The sequence below is a fragment of the Podarcis liolepis genome (assembly GCF_965112155.1).
Source record: "Podarcis liolepis genome assembly, chromosome: 1".
Lineage (NCBI taxonomy): Eukaryota > Metazoa > Chordata > Lepidosauria > Squamata > Lacertidae > Podarcis > Podarcis liolepis.
In genome coordinates, this window is record NC_139554.1 from 9,066,626 (window position 1) to 9,083,380 (window position 16,755).

The 16,755-nt window shown below is 47.3% G+C and overlaps 1 protein-coding gene across 2 annotated transcripts; it reads right to left on the minus strand.

The window, feature by feature from the left end:
* Positions 1 to 4,507: 4,507 nt before the first annotated feature.
* On the minus strand, positions 4,508 to 15,091 carry SIX1 (SIX homeobox 1). Of its 2 annotated transcripts, none has more exons than XM_083520068.1 (2): positions 13,926 to 15,091; positions 4,508 to 6,295 (listed from the first exon to the last, which is right to left on the minus strand). In XM_083520068.1, the coding sequence occupies exons 1-2, from the start codon at positions 14,424 to 14,426 to the stop codon at positions 5,948 to 5,950; spliced, it is 849 nt and encodes a 282-aa protein (XP_083376194.1). In that variant the 5' UTR covers positions 14,427 to 15,091; the 3' UTR covers positions 4,508 to 5,947. The 2 variants fall into 2 exon arrangements, with proteins under 2 accessions (XP_083376194.1, XP_083376193.1); XM_083520067.1 differs by having other exon boundaries at positions 13,867 to 15,067.
* Between the last annotated feature and the right edge of the window lie 1,664 nt (positions 15,092 to 16,755).

Genomic DNA, 16,755 nt, shown 5'->3' on the forward strand with positions numbered 1-16,755 from the left:
TATTTTTCAATCTGGGTCCATTTCTTTCTTCCCATGGGAGAGCCAAATATTCTCCTTCGGGCTTTGATAGGCGGCTATTGTGTTGAGAAAGGAGAACAGCACACCATGCAGTCATTACGATATTTTTTTTTTGGAAGGATACACAGATACGCACACGCACGCACACACACACACACACACACACACACACACTAGATGACAAGCAAAGGCAGCCCGTGACCCTTAAGTTGCACCCAGTCCTACAGAGTGAGCAGGAGCCAATTCTGCGTGGCAACGTCCTAAATTTAGGGCCTAAATATTGCACGGCCCCCACATCAAACTCCTCTTCCTGTGGAGACAAGGAGTGGGGGGGGGGGAAGGTTGAGAAATTGCCTGCAGTTTCTCCTGGAAGTGAAAAATAATGTTTACATCCCAAAGCTTGTGTAAGTGGCCAGAGGGGTTTTATAAGGTAAACCCGCAAGAATTATTGCTTGTAATCCTTTAACTGGTATGATGAATGCCTCTTGCAACATACTGTTTTGCTGGCATGTTATAATGCAGTGTTGACGCTTGTAATAAAATGTCAGAAAGATTAGTGTCTTGTATTTTAACACTTGAGAACCGCTCTCTGGCTGCAGAGAAGCCCTAAAATCCAAAATTAGTAGGTCAATAAATGGATGGGTCACCATGCCAAGTAAATTTGCACTTGTGGATCGCCATACCAAAAAAGTTGAGATCCGCTAGCCTAGGTGGCGCATCCCTTCGTATTGGACTCGGCTATACAGCTGCAACGTTTTAAATGTGTTTTTAAGTGCAATATACATTGCAACACTAGATGGCAATGGTGAGCCTTATGGAAAATTCAATGTATTTTTAAAAAGCATTTTCAGAACATTTTTTATATGTGTGTAGATTCCACTTGTGTCTCCTACACCGCTCATCCTGACTTAACCCTGCTTTCTCTGCCACAGGCTGTGGGTCAAGGGATGCTATATTTGGCCACCCTATTTATTTTGGTGATTTGGGGGCGGGGGGGCGGGGCGGTGGACCCGAGAAATAAATCTGAAGAATGTGTGGGATTAACTCGCCACCTTTTCGTCCCCACCTCCCTTCCTGCAGCGGTTGATTCTTCCACAGCCCAAGACCTGTAGTATAAACATTGCAGTGACTTAGATAAACATGCACTTAATGATGCAAAACGCTAACAGGGGAGATAAGGGTCATTAGCTGCAAGAAGAAACTGGAAATAAAATTGGGATGGGGAAGGAGAGATGAGACGGATGGGCACGAGAAAGCGCTTTTCTCCTCCCTCTCTTCTGCCATAAAATCAGCTCCTAGTTGCATTTCTGCAACTCTCTGGCTATAAGGCAGCTGGCCCCAGGAGACTGGAATTAAACCCTGTATTTGGGAGGAAAAGTTTCAGATAACACTAAAAATAAAATTAAAAACTCAAAGACACTCCAGACACGCAGCAAATGTTTATGGCCACAGCCCTATGCTCACTTACTTGGCAAGATGTCCCATTGGGGGAGAGCGAGATTTACTTCTGAGAAATCAGGCAAAAGATTGTTCTAAGCAAGTTACTCAGGATAAAACCTTCCTGCTTGGAATAGAGCTTACTCCCGAGTAAATGCCCTGTACTGGTCTTGAAAGCTTTTCCCCCTTTCATTTTGAAAGCTTTAAAGTGAAGTACCTGAATTTAAATAATAGAAGAATACAGATGTAATCCCTTGCAGGCTTATGTAGGAATGAGATCCACTGAGTGGAGTAGGACATTGGAGTAAAATTTGCAAACTGGCAAATGTAAACAAACAGATATACTCAACCCCTGCCACATGGAAAGCATTGATCAGATACGTGGTTTGGTTCAGTAAAGACTCCCAAGAGACTTCAGCAACAGGATTATACTGGGTGAAAACTAGAATCCACTTACAAACCTTGTTGGGAGTCATAGGATTCATAGATACTGGTGAGTTCAGGGTTTGTGGGCTTAACAAGATGGGGCTGGAGGGTTTAATTTTCAACTCACTCGCTTCAAAGCAAGTCCCACTAAATCCAACAGCATTAGGATCACCTGGCAAACCACCACATTGGTGATTTAAAAGCCGGTTGTGCCAATTTGAAAGCTCAGTGTGGAGGCGAAAAGACCTTCCACATTACAAAAAAGCAAAACGCCAACACATACATATTGAGTTATTAATATCAGGGCAGCTCAATCTCCTCTGAGAAAGCAACTTGAGGACAAGGCTAATTTCCCTGAGTCAGAAACTCCACCCCACTTAAAAGACAGAATGCTCTTTAAGCTTTCTCTTCTGCATTTGGTGAGGCATAAATGTTGACAGAATTGCAGTCTTTATGCCTCTTTTTTGTTTTTGTTTGTTTGTTTGTATTAAAAAATGGCCTTCCCTGGGCCACAATCCATGGCTTGGCGCCATGGCTGTGCACCACTGAAATTGCTTTGTGCAATTCGCTCATTCATTGCAAACTGGACTTGCACATTGGCAATGTATATTTAGGGGTTGCATCCACAGCTGAGCCAAATCACATGGACAGAGTCCAGCAAAATATGAGGAAGAAGAAGAAGAAGAGTTTGGATTTGATATCCCGCTTTATCACTACCTGAAGGAGTTTCAAAGTGGCTAACAATCTCTTTTCCCTTCCTCACCCAGTGAGTGGGGCTGAGAGACTTCAGAGAAGTGTGATTGGCCCAAGGTCACCCAGCAGCTGCATGTGGAGGAGCGGGGAATCGAACCCTGTTCACCAGATTACGAGTCCACCACTCTTAACCACTACACCACACTGGAAGGACCATGGCTCAGAGGTAGAGCATCTGCTTTGCATGTTAAAACCCTAGCTGCAATTTTTGGCATCCCCGGGGAGGGAGGGAACTAGCCCTGCCTGAAACCATTAAGAGTCTCCCCCAGTCAGTGTGGGCAGTGCTGAGCTAGCTAGGCGAATAGTTTCATTTAGTACAAGGCAGTTTTCTGCCTTCCGAAAATTAAGCCCATCCAAGACACAATATCTTGGGAGTAAATCTCCATTAAAATCTAAAATCCAGTGAGAATTGCAGCTTCCTCTACTGTGTCCTTAGATAGACATACATACCATAGAATAATACCCTCCAACATTTCTCCAATAAAAATAGGGATGCTCTATATAATAATAAAGGGACGCGGGTGGTGCTGTGGGTTAAACCACAGAGCCTAGGACTTGCTGATCAGAAGGTTGGTGGTTCGAATCCCCGTGACGGGGTGAGCTCCCGTTGCTCGGTCCCGGCTCCTGGCAAACTAGCAGCTCGAAAGCACATCAAAGTGCAAGTAGATAAATAGGTACCGCTCCAGCGGGAAGGTAAATGGCGTTTCTGTGCGCTGCTCTGGTTCGCCAGAAGAGGCTTAGTCATGCTGGCCACATGACCCGGAAGCTGTACGCCGGCTCCCTTGGCCAATAAAGCGAGATGAGCGCCGCAACCCCAGAGTTAGTCACAACTGGACCTAATGGTCGGGGTCCCTTTACCAATAAATACATACATACATACATACATACATACATACATACATACAATTTATGCCCCTTCCCTCTTGAATGTGCTTCCCCAGCCACTCTGGGTAGTTTCCAACATATATAAAAACTTCCCTATATAGGGCTGCCTTCAGATGGCTTGAGGAGTTGGATGATTCCATACTCTCTGACATTTCTCTGTTGAAAATAGGGACATCCTACCAAACGTTCCAACATTTCTACAATGAAAATAGGGGCATCCTAAGGAAAAGCGGGACATTCCGGAATCAAATCAGAAACCGGGATGGCTTCTGTAAGCGCAGGACTGTCCCTGGAAAATAGGGACACTTGGAGGGTCTGCGGTATAAAATCATAGATTTGTAACAAAGAATTGTAGAGTTATTCCAGAATACTTTCTTCCCACTCTCCGGGGTAATTGTGAAGAGAAGGGCAGCCTTATTTCTGAGTAAGTTTGAACAGCACCGGCTGCAATTCAAAAAGGTATTTGTTAGGGAGTAGATCCCACTAGGCCTTATTCCAGAAATAAACATGCCTACATTCCTGCTAATTGATCCACCGGTTTCAATGGGTTCCATCCAAGCCTACAGGTCACCCTCTCCCACTGAGATCAGGGGGGACGTGATGAAAGTGCTTAGCTGAACTGCCTTCTCAATTTTTCACACACTTCCCATTGAATGTTTATTCTCTCTAACGATGAATGCTTTCTAAACACAGGACAGAGCCCATAAATTATTTTAAAGCAAGGGGGAGAGGGGAGAGTCGGAAGTCAACAGCCATAGTGGACAGGACCATTTGCCTCGGAGAAAAAGTCGGGTTGGAATTGGGTTTTAACAACTTTTATCTCCCTCCCAAAGGCCTTCACTGAAAGGCTAAGGGGGAGTAAACAGACTTAAAACCCCAACTTCAGAAGTAACCTTCAGGCCTTGACAGACTAGCAGGGAAGGGAGGTGTGTTTGCGAAGATATAGGCTACTTGTTAATCTATTTATAAAGAAATAAAAATATTAGACTTTTATGTTTTCAATCTTCTTATCATGATTTAATTTAGACTTCTTTGGGTACAAGAAAGAAAAAGCACATGCTACTATTGGTAACAAAAATCAAATTGCCACTTTGATTTTTATTCCCCCCCTGTATATTTTTGCAAGCCAAACTAGGAGGTGAGGTGGGAAGGAGGTAAAGTTGAGACAGACAGAAAGAAAACCTATAAAAAGAACGTGGGTTATGGTAGATATATGTCTGGGTAAAATTGTTCCTATTTTTGTCGTCGCTGTGTTTTGTTGGGTTTTGTGTTGTTGTGTTGTGTTTTTTTAAAAAAGAGTCACATGGATTAATTGCCTAAATTCACCACAAACGTAAAAATGACTGACATGAGTGTACCGTCACACTTAAAATTTACTCTAACGTAAAAAGGCCTCACACGATCTGCGTTAAGACATAGGCACTTACATTCTTCACCTAATACTGCAGCATCAGCATCATCTTTTCAGTTTTTAAGCTACTTCAAAATCTTTTTCAGAACGCTACATCTGACCAAGAAGAAAAATGTAAACTTAAATTTGCCCTCGCCAGATCTCCAAACTTTCAAAACAAAAGTTTTAAGATACGCTACTCCTCTTTCAACCCCAACCCCAACCCCCGCTTTCATATTTCCTAAGAATTCAAATCCAGGACAACAACCTCACTACTGCCTATGGAGGCAGCCCAAGACACACTTACTAGAAAGTAAAGGCTGAAGAATTATGCAGGCTTAGGGCTGGTGGGGTGGGGGTAAGCCCCATTTAAATGACTTCTGAGTAAATATGCACAGGGTTGTTCTGCCAGTCCCACTGACTTTAGGAGGACTTCATTTCCCAGCGAAGACACTTCCCAGTTCCTGCTTAAAATATTCCCCCCATACACACACTATTATAGTGTACAGGAAAGGGAACAGACAAGATCCAGCCAAAAAAACCAAGCACTTTATATAAAGCTCAACACTCATATTTAAAAACTTATACGCTTGATTTCGCTGGGTGATGCCCACCAACGTTTTAAATAAAAGAATTCATTTGTAATTCTAGCTGACAAGCATGCATATATATATATATATATATATGCTTTCGTATATATATATATATATATATGAAGAAATGTGATACACAAATGGAGGGGGGCAAAGGGGTGTGCCTGTTGTGTGTGTTGGGGGGGTGTTGTTTTGTTTATAGCATGCCCATGGGTGTGTGCTATCTCTGCTTGGCTTCCGCTAAGACATAATGACAAGGATGTCGGGAGGAGAGCTGGATAAATGAGATGTGGAGACAGGCCTTTGTGGGGTCAGAGAAGAGCTTCGGAAGAGATCTTTAGAAGTCACTTAAGAATCGCCAGGTGAGCTCTCGGGAAACAAAACAAAACCGAGTGGGTTGGGCAATGGGAGCAGGAAGGAAAAAATAATTCATGACAATGTCCCCTTATTTACAAACCACTGGGTGGTGGGAGAAACCCCCATCCCTGTCTCTCCGGATTATGAACCCAAGTCCACCAAGCTGGAGGTGAGAGGGCCTAGGAGAGAGTCCTGCAGTTGGTGCTGGTGGGCTTGGAGGCCGTGAGTCGCCTGGGAGGCGGACAGCCCCGTCAAGGAATAGGTGGAGTTTCTGGCATGGCTGAGGCTGCCCTGGAGCAGGAGGATTGAGTTCTGATCCGGACTCTGTGGGGGCGAAAACTCCTCTTCCGAGCTGGACATGAGCGGCTTTGCCCCGTCCAGGGGAGACAGCTGGTTCTGTTTGTTCGTGGAAGTGTTGTTGTTCTCCGTATTCTCCCTGGGAAAAAGAGAGGCAGAGGAATGAGAAAGTGGTCATAGACCAAGCTGGTTGCAAAAGCAAGGGCCAAAGAGAGAAGGGAATGAATGTCCCATTAGCCTAAATTGGCAGAAATGCAATTACGCAAGGGGAAAACTCTACCGAAAGTTCACTGTCACTCGCTCAAGCCACCAGCGGTTTTAAAGTCCCAGTGCTGGAATGAAGCTTCTCTGATGGTACTTACTCCCAAGTAAGCCACGTAGTGGAATCACAGTGTGTGGGGAGGAGAGCTCTGCATGCAGCTAAACACCATTTATACAGCCATTCTACACCACAAAAGGAGGTTTTGGGGGGCACAAATTTCAGTATGGTGTTTCTCGACAGATATAAATCACGTTGAAATTTTGCTCGGCTTATTTTCAAGGAAACTGTACAATAGAATCTGTTTGTCGTGGTGCATGGCCAGATCCTACTGCTCATCTATTCAGAATTAAGCGCCCACCCTGCTGTGTTCAGTGGGGCCTAAGGAACTATGCACAAGATCCCTTCGTTTTAAGGCTGCTCTGTTGAACACTTTGCCTTGGAAGTCCCACTGAAATCAGTAGACCTAACTTCCATGAATGTTCAGGGTTTGAAGGGCAAAAACTGAAAATTTGTTGACTTTTGTTTTCTGGGGGAAAGTCAGATATTTGTCTTGAGTATCAAGGCAGTCCTTCTATCAGGTTAAATAACCCCTTTTAGATCTTAAAAAAGATTTAGATTAATGGGACTCGCTTCCAAAGGAGAATGTTGTACATTCAGAGTATAACAGCGTAGGAACAAAAGTCAGAGAAAAGGTGAGGGAAACTTCCAAAAATTTCTGTTTTGTCGTGTTTTGAAATCAGTTGAGGAAAACACACAATTTATTCTCCTTTTATCTTGCAAGTCACCTTGACGGTGTTTTTGCCCTTCAAGGCAGCCTAAAAGCTATTTTAAATGAAGTATGCTTGGCCTTTTTTTTTTAATAAAAAAGCAACCCTTTTTTTTTTTTTACAAATGTGAAAAAAGACAGGATAGGTCCAAGATCAGGTTGAAGCCAAAGTGCGAGAGATTAAGACTGGATTATCAGTGGAGGAAGAGTTGAGAAAAGCAACTGCTTTAGTAGTTGGCTGGCTCATGCCCTAAATAACTTCAAAGAAAAGGTTTTTAAAAACCACACATAGAACCCTAAAAGAGGACACCAGTTAGGATCAAGGCTGCAAATATTTCACATTAGCTCAGAGGATGGACAATACTGTCCTGAGCTCCTAACATTTTCTGTAATAAATCTCCCCCACTCACCCTCGAGAAGCAAAAAGCATTTTATTTCGAAGGCGTGAATGCTAGAATCAGGATTTCTTAACTTGGTGGAACTTAGCCAGAAAGAGTGAAAGTTGTCCCCTTCCCTATAAAAATATATAATTGAGTCACTGTTTCTCTCCCCAACCCCTCCCTGCATACAAAGAAATGTAAAAGAAAAAAACACCAATCCCTCCTGCGTGGTAGGCTGATACAGACAACCAGGCAATCCCCGGATCGTCTGCAATGGAGACAGCAGAACACAGTCGCCTCTACATAAATGCAAACACGCAACCTTTTCCTTGCACTCTGGTGGGGGGAACGGAAGAAGCGAAAGCTGCGTCCGTCGCCCGTAGCAATTGCGGCTTCGTTGCCAAACAAGGGGAGGTAATAACTGCAGTTTAATATAGCGCCATTTCTATCCGGTCCAAGCACCAGAAAACCTGTTGTTTCACTCCTGGTAAAGGGGCATCTATTGCCCCCTTAGAGGTGATCTAGCGGAGGAGCTTTGCTTGGAAGTAAAGTAAGACCCGCGGCGAGTACAGCGTACGGAGACTTCTCTCCTGCGGGCAGCTCCGTTGAGATGCGGGGGCAGCTTAAAAGCCGACCTTCCTGCGCCTCCCTTCTTTCTGCGCGGGTCTCCTGAACAGCGACTTTCGCTCGAGTCGAAAGTCTGCTGCTCTCTTCGAGGAACAAGCAATCGCGCCTTAAGGCAAGTGCGCATTCACACAACCTAGGTCAAACACGCGAGTCTCAGGCGGAGTAGAACGGCCAGACAAAAATTGGCAAGGGGGGCGGGGATTTCTCAGGCAGCCTTTCTGAACCCCAGATAGTCACTCGCCACTGATGCTAGTCGGTGGTTTCTGCTTCCACGCAGGGTGCGCGTTTGGGAACTGGGTACAAAATCCCGATTATCAACAACACGCTGTAAAAAATAAATAAATCCATGGGACTGAATTTCAAACAGGGTGTTTAAAAATCGGAGTAATGAGCCCCACTGATTTCAGGCTGATGCCCCTAAATACATTTGCTTGAAGGCAAATCATATCTCGGTGGTTCTCTTAACATCCTTTGGGTTAAGTTTCCGACTTCATACTCCTTTGGCTATTACACAGTCACACAATTTGTGAATTATAAATTGTTCCCTCTCTTACAGTCGATGTTTATGGCTGCAGTGAGAATTGCAAATCAATTTCCGTTATTAGGAGAGTGGAATCTCAGGGCATTAGTTAATGCGGATTAAGAAACGGAGTGGATCGGGAATGAACGGTTTGTATTTACAGCCAAGAAAAGGTATTGAGAATCTTCCCTACCGGATGGGTAAAAACAAGGGTATGAGAAATTAGAATTTAAGTGAGCAGGCGGGGGCGCGCGCACCCCCTTGCATTCACAAGACCAAGAGCTCACGGAAAGATCTATACAGAGCTAGGCAAGCCAGAAGCTCAGACCTAACCACGTCTACTCAGAAGTAAATCCCGTTGAATCCAGTGAGTTTTACTCCCTAGTAAATGGGGTGAAGATTGCAGTGAGTATGGAGTGAATCTCTCCCGCAGAAATCAGGGGATCTCCAGAGAGTTTTCTTAGTGTGGATCGTGCCCACGGCCTCAGGTGGAGGAAGAAACCCCAAATAATGGTGTGTGTGCGCGCGCGCATGTGTGTGTTTTACAATTCTCTGAAGAGTGGTTCATATTTTAATAATGGCTTCATCGTTGCAGCTGCCACGTTTTTGGCCTCCTATTTAGACAGCTGCAGCCGGAACATCTCAGCCGAAGTGATGTCAGTGTTAGCTTAGGTGAAGGAGACGCGGGTCTAGTCGGCGCGTCCACGTCGCGGCGTCGAAAAATAAAATGCATTTGGAAAAGCTGTGTCTCTGCACAGCCGCTTCCAGCAGCACAACCCTCTAAATGTTTAGGATGGAAGCTAAAAATAATAAATAACCGCCGAAGACCTTCGCTCTTTTGGAAAACGGAGCTTTCAACTCTGGAATGCTCAGGATGCGGGGGAAACAGCCGCAGAAAAGAAAGAAAAAAAACACATTTCAAGGCAGTTTCGCAAGCGACGCGTTAAACCGGTTTGGGCCTTTCCCCGGGAACCTAAACCGAGCCACAAGGTTCAGTTCGGCTTTTTGAAAATAAATAAATAAAATGGTTGCTCTTCCCTCCCCACAATATTGAGAAGCGTGCACAAACAGAGCGAGCAAAAGAGGTCAAAGGGGTTTTTGCAACATCAGGTGTCAAAAAAGTATTTGCCAAAGTGTAAATACCGAAAGATTTAGGCTAATTGATTTATTAGAACGAGCGCTATTAAACTAGTGTGAGTTGTTATTGTTATTTTTAAAGTATCCCTCCAGCTTTCTAGCCTACATTCACACGTTACGCCTTCCCCGGAAAAGGCTAACTCCCAAGCGCATGGATCAGGTGATTGGTTTTTATTCCTTTTAAAACCTTTCTGTGCTGTTAAGATGACATTTACTCGAGGGGAAATGCCCCGATCCATGCCACGTTTAATCAGAATCCGGGGGGGGGGGAGTTGTCCCAACAACTGACCAGTAGGCAAGGAAGTGGACGTAGCTTCTTCTCTGGGTACAGAAAAAACTATAACCGTTACAAAAAATGAAGTGGAACACATAAAGATCAACGCGGCTCCTTACTTATATTATTACGGTATATGTATTTATTATATCCTGAACTCTTAATGGGTGGAGTTTCTCCTATAGGCACCAGTTTGTTTGCTTGCTTGCTTATTCAATTGAATGCGAGTCCAGAAAAATCTGGGGAAAGTGACGTTTTTATATACGTTATTATGTTTTTATATACGCTGGAAGCTGCCCAGAGTGGCTGGGGCAACGGAGTCAGACTGGCGGGGTACAAATAGCATCATCATCATCATCTAGTTCCATCTCCAGAGCGAAGCAGGACGCGCTGGATGGATGCGCTGTTTGTGCCAAATGACCCATCTCTAACCAATGCACATTTACTTTGGGGGGGTGTGAAGGCATCATTTACACCCCCCCCAGCCAGTAAAGAAGGCAAACTAACAAGAGAGATGGGGCAGGGGTGGGGATTAATACAGTATATGTATACTGTATATGTCACGTCCATGTATTCAAGATCTGATGGACAGGAAGGGCGCGGGGTCTCCTCGACCCCTTCCTTTCCCTCCCCTCTCAAGGCACTAACTTGTTACCGGCAGAGTAACATTAAGCCCAATCTTGGGACAGGAGATAACCGGGTCTCACAGATCTCCGGTTTCCCTCCCCTCTCTCCCTCTTCCGGGGTCCGGTTTGCAACAAATAATAATTAAAAAAAAAAAAAAAAGCTCAGCAGCTGAAACCAGAGTCTGCGCCAATTCGTCCCAACTTCACAACAGAGGAGCCGCCAAGTTGGACACTCGGCCCCGCGGCTCCACCGGGATGGCAGATCCATTGCTCTGCAACCTTTTCTTTGAATTGCAAGCGCGCCCGGCCAAAAGTATCCTGGGAACTATAGCTTAAGGGTGCTGGGAATTGTAGCTCCGCGGGGGTCAAGTACAGCTCCCGGGATTCTTTGAATGCATGGGGTAGGGGGTGGGGAGAAAGCCTGGGATGTTATCCTTCGGCAATTTAGATTGTGACCTCTTGGGGCACGCATTTATTTCCCCCTCCTTCCCCTTCCGCCCCCGTTATTTTTGATGCTGCTAAAAACCTATATAAAACAGAACCGCCTTTGAGGCCGGCATCCCACTCCGCCGCGTAAAACCGGGTGGAAATAAGTTCCCCCGGACTTGGATAATGCAAGAATTATTGTGATACTAGGGGCTCATTTCTGCACCTACTGCCGAGTTTTGTGTGGGGAGGATCTGGGAGTCATCAATGGGACTGACACCCTAATCCTAAACACATGTAAACCTTCCTAAAGTCAAGTACGTCAATTTAAGCGGGGTGTGGCTGGGGTTGCAAGGAAGATAAACGACTCCCTATAACCTCACCCATCCAGCTCCTTTGATTAACCCCCTCGCGGTCTGCTAGGAGTGGGGGAAGTCTGCCCACAGCCTCCTGCCTCACAGGATGGGGGAGAGAGAGAGAGCTTTGGAGACTGCTCCATCAAGCCTATGCGTGCATACTCGGAAGTTAAGCCCCACTGCATTCAATGGGGCTTACTCCCAGGTAAGGGACTGCAACCCCCAAGGCTGATCAGTGGGGGAAACTGAGGTTAGAATTCACCCTAATTCCATGATTTATCTTTTCAACTTGGTTATTATTATTATAAAAGTGTGTTGAGGGTTGCAGCCTTTGTGTGCATATCTAAAAGCATGTGGGCTTGCTGAGTTGACCTCCTGTCTAACCTATTGCTGGCCATTTTATATATATATATTTTAAAATCACAAGCACACTGTTCTCTGACGCACACTAACTCAGGAGTAAGCAAAGCCAAGAAGACTGAGACCTACTTTTGCCCAAACATGCTTAGGACAAGCTGCAAAGTCCTCTTCCGGCTTCCCTATCACCCTTCTCACCTCTTTGACCTCCAGTACTTTAAATTTTTATTTTTATTTTTAAAAAAACCTACTCCAAAAGGGAAGTGGTGGCTCGCAGACTCACCAGGGAGCTAGCTTGGGTTTTTAAACTGAGACACAACACTCCAGTCTGGAGACTTCTGAGCCCACAATAAACCCAGCGGAACCATAAACAAGAGAGGGTGTTATTCCTGGTCACTTTTATTTCCTTTGCTCATATGCCTCATCCTGCTGCAGCTTGGGAGATGTATCTAATAGGAAGGGGGCTTTTGCTGGAATTGGTGGGGGGGGAGAGAGAGGATTAAAGGGGAGAGTGGAAGAATTACTGGGCACCAAAAGAATCAGGATAGCTTCTATCAAGTAGAGGGAACTCTGGACTAGCCCCCAGAGAGGAAAGGAAATGGGGAGCAGAGGTGCAAATGGGACCTTTTGCAGGGTGTGCTGGTCTGGTTAGTGGGCTTCAGTCCACAGAAGTTTCTGCCCTGACAAATGTGTCGTCTTTTAAGGTGACAAAAGACTCTGATTTGTTTTCCTGCAAGAGACTGACGCAGCTGCCACTCTGGAAATCTTGGCCTTCCAGTTACCTTGTCCTTTCAATATATATATATATTTGCATAACCCCCTAGGCCAAGCAAGACTGCAGTGACGTTTATTTATGCTGAGCGCCAGAAACTGTAACAACTCCACATCAGGAAAATGCTGCAAAGGGTGTGATTATTTCCATTCTCCTCCCTCAGGACATAATAGGAGGAAGGAGAAGTTTGGAAGCAACTATCAAGGGAAGGAGATGAGGAGGTTTGGAAAAGGCCCTCTTTCACCAAGACACGGCCTTTCTATGGGAAACCTGCTAGTACTCTTGACTAACAGGTATTTAACATGACACAGTAGGCTGTGCGAAGATTTCAGAAGAGAGTAAGATCCCCCTAGGGACACGATCCAGGCCCATTTGAGCCCTGAAGGCCCAATGAGTTTCACCGTCATGGTGGCATGATGCAATCCTAAACCATGTCCATTCAGAAGCAAGTCCCACTGAACTCAATGGGATTACTCCCAGGTAAAGCAGGGTTTAACATTCCTGTCTTAACCGTGTCACTAGGAACCTCCTCCTAGGCATGTCTATTGAGAGGCAATAATCCTTTAGGATTATTATTATTATTATTATTCCAGGTAATACCATTGCAGCCTAAAAATCAATGGGGATGGTAAACTGTATCGGCAAGTTTTTGACGTTTTGCTATGTTTTTATATGTACTGTATGCCGCCCAGAGTGGCTGGGGAATCCCAGCCAGATGGGTGGGTTATAAATAATAAAATCATTGCTGTTATTATTATTAACGCTAGGAATGATCATTTGGCATAGTTGGTAATGAATACAGGATACCATCCAGCCAAAGTTAAGATTTCCTATATAAATCACCATAAATTTAGGCTCCAGCGATATATCCAACATACCTGGGGGGCGGGCGGGTGTTTAAGGCCCCACAACCCCCCCCCCCAAAAACCCAAACCTCTGAATAGACATGTATAAGGCTGCGATGCAAAAGTGCCTACCTGTGGCTGAATCCTACCTTACGTTATCTTATGGATAATTCCGGATAGCGGGAGTTTACGCGTGCTTACTCGGATGCAAGTCTCAGCGCGTTTAGCTGGGCTTGCTCTCTGTCTGTACGGCTGTCGGTCTGTCTGGAGGTCTCTCTCACACACCCCCACCCCTCCACACACCCCAGATAAAGTTTGGTCGCCCCATCCGCTCCTCCGACTTGCAAAACAGCAGCACCCACCTCTCTTTCGCCTCCGCCGCTCGGTCGCGCTGCCTGCGGTTTTTGAACCAGTTGCTGACCTGGGTGGTGGTGAGGCCGGTGGCTTCGGCCAGCTCCCTCTTCTCCCGGGGCGAGGGGTAAGGGTTGTGGGCGTACCACTCGCGCAGGACGCCCCGGGACTTCTCCTTGAAGCAGTAGCTGGTCTCCTCGCCGTCCCAGATGGTCCGGGGCAAGGGGAATTTCCTCCGCACGCGGTACTTGCCCACGGCGCCCAGCGGCCGGCCGCGCAGCTTCTCGGCTTCCACGTAGTGGGCCTTCAGCCACAACTGCTGCAGCTTGGGGTGGTTGTGCGGAGAGAACTGGTGGCTCTCGAGAATCTTGTACAGCTCGCGGAAGTTGCCCCGGTGGAAAGCCACCACCGCCTTGGCTTTCAGCACGCTCTCGTTCTTGTGCAAGTGGTCGCAGGCGGGCAGCGACCACAGGAAGCGACCCAGCCTCTCCAAGTTGCCGCCTTGCTGGAGCACCTCGCAGACGCACGCCACTTGCTCCTGCGTGAAGCCGAAAGACGGCAGCATGGACATGGCGACGGGGGCGCCGAGCCGCCGACGGGGCGCCCGCCACCCGGCGCTCGCTTAGCTGGCCGGAACCGGCAGAAGGACCGGCGGGGCTGTGGGGTGGGGGGAGAGAGGGAAAAGCAGCGCTGGGCGCCGCCCCCCTCCCCACACAGGCAGAAGAAGGGGAGGCGCGCAGAGACTCACCCCCGGGCGCAAACTCCAAAAAGACCCTTGGCGAATCCAAGCGGCGAGGCAAAAGCGCCCCCGACAAAACCCAGCGAGCGAGGCGCAAAGGAACTGGATGCTCCGGCGCTGTCGCTGCAGGCGCAGGAAACTTTTGGGTCGGGATCTCCGACGGCAGCCAAGCTGAAAGCCGCCCCGTCGTCCTCCGGGCTCCCTTGGATTGGATGTTTGCAGCGCCCTATAGGAACGCGCGTCCAGCAAAGCAGCAGCTGCGCCCGGGAGAGGGAGAGCGAGAGCGCGCGCCGCCCAGGACGCAGCAGAAAAAAGCAGCCGAAGGAAGGCGCGGCCCGGCCTGGTTGGTTGGTGCGCGAGCGAGCGAGAGAGCGGGCGCTGCCGACGGGGGCTTGGCAAGGTCCGCTTCGCTGTGGCTCTGGCTGCAGCCGAGGGGCCGACTGAGTGGCGAAGAAAGGCGAAGGAGACAGATAGGGCGGCTCTTGGCCTCTCGCTCTCTCCTCCTCCTCCTCCTCCTCCCTCCAGAGGGGAGACACGTCAGGACCCTGCAATTCGAGCTGCTTCTCAAGTGTCAGCTAAGGGGAACTAAACTCTGTGCAAATCAATTATTGCAGACTCTCTTTTTTTTAGGAGAAAAAAGAAAAAGACAGCCACCCATGCCCAGCCCAGCTCTCCCCCCCCCCTCCTCTGCCGGCCCGTCTCTCCTCCAGCTAGCCAGCCGGCCAGCCAGCAAACCTCCTCTCCCTTCGTCCCCCCCCCCCGCCTTTTTTTTCAGACCTGCTCATTCCCGGTGAGCTCATATTTAATTACCTTAATGTTGAGAATGAATAAATGATGCCCCTGATGAATAGCTTATGGCGCGCGATAAATAATGAAAGGAGCGCCATAACTATGTCTTAAGAGGCTAGGGAGGCAAGGTGGGCATCTTATTGTTATTTATTCTTTCATTCATTCATTTATTAATCATCACCCTCCTCGGAAATACATATTGCTATTTATTTATTTTTGCATCCAAAGAGGTGAAGCTTAAAAGCGATGCCTTTGGGCTGCCACCAGGAGTTGTGTTGCAGAAGGCCTCTCTCCCCGTGTAAATTGGTGGGAATTCGAATTATGCCAGGAGCGGACGCGGGAGCGCGTATTCCAATTACATCACGAAAAGCGATGCCCCTGCGGTCAATACAGCCTCCAAACGTAAGGTGATAGAAAGGGCACCCTGTCGACGTTAAGTAATAGGTACTGGAATCGAACCAGCACATATTTCGCCTGTGCAAGACGAAGTTAGGCCTATTTAAAATCCGCGATCCGCTCTGGAACGAACGGTACCGGGCTGAAACACTCCTTCCAACGCGGCCTCAGCAAGATGACTCTGGAGTAAGCGTCTCCGGCCCTCTTGCAATCTGACCTGATCGCCGCGTAATTGCGCATCCTGTCCTGGAAGTCAGGCGCGCTGAACGGAGCGCAGGTTATTTCCGAGTAAACTGAAAATAAATAAATAAACTGAAATGCAGTTGTTGTTTTCCCCCCTAATGAAGCTGCTGTCCTCGTCATATTAATCAGGGACGTGGACCCCCATCCACCGAGAGCTGGCCCTCCCAGTAAAAACGCCAATTATGCTGCCCGATTCTGTGGGTGGTGACTCGGAAACAGCTGTCACTTGAATCCAATGGGGCTCGCGACCAACTTAGTATGTTATGGGGAGCTGGCGCAAGCCTAGTCGGGGTTGCGGGTGGTGTCAGAATTGTCTTACCGTATTTTCTGCACTGCGCGTAGCCACCCGCGCCCTCCCTTGGATTCTGCTAATCCTCATTTTGGTTCAAAAAGCAATTAGGAGGTTCCTCCTGGAGGAGGAAGATGATTTGGGGAAGGGAGGGAGAAACAATTAGAGTCTCTCCAAACAAAGGTAATCCATTGTCAGTAGCAAGGGCAGGGCTTGAGATAAGGACAATGAGGGCGAGATAAGCGGAGCAGCAGCAGCGCTGCCGAAAAGGACGAAACGAAGAGCCTTTTATGAGCTGTACTTATCTTGGAGGCGATAAGTGACCAACAGCGGCGCTTACGAGGAGAGAACGCTTTTTGAGGTGCATCTAAGTCAGGCAGGACTCCCGGGGTCCCCAAAAAACAACACCAGAGGGACTGAAGACCGGTGAGGTGAGGGCCCGGG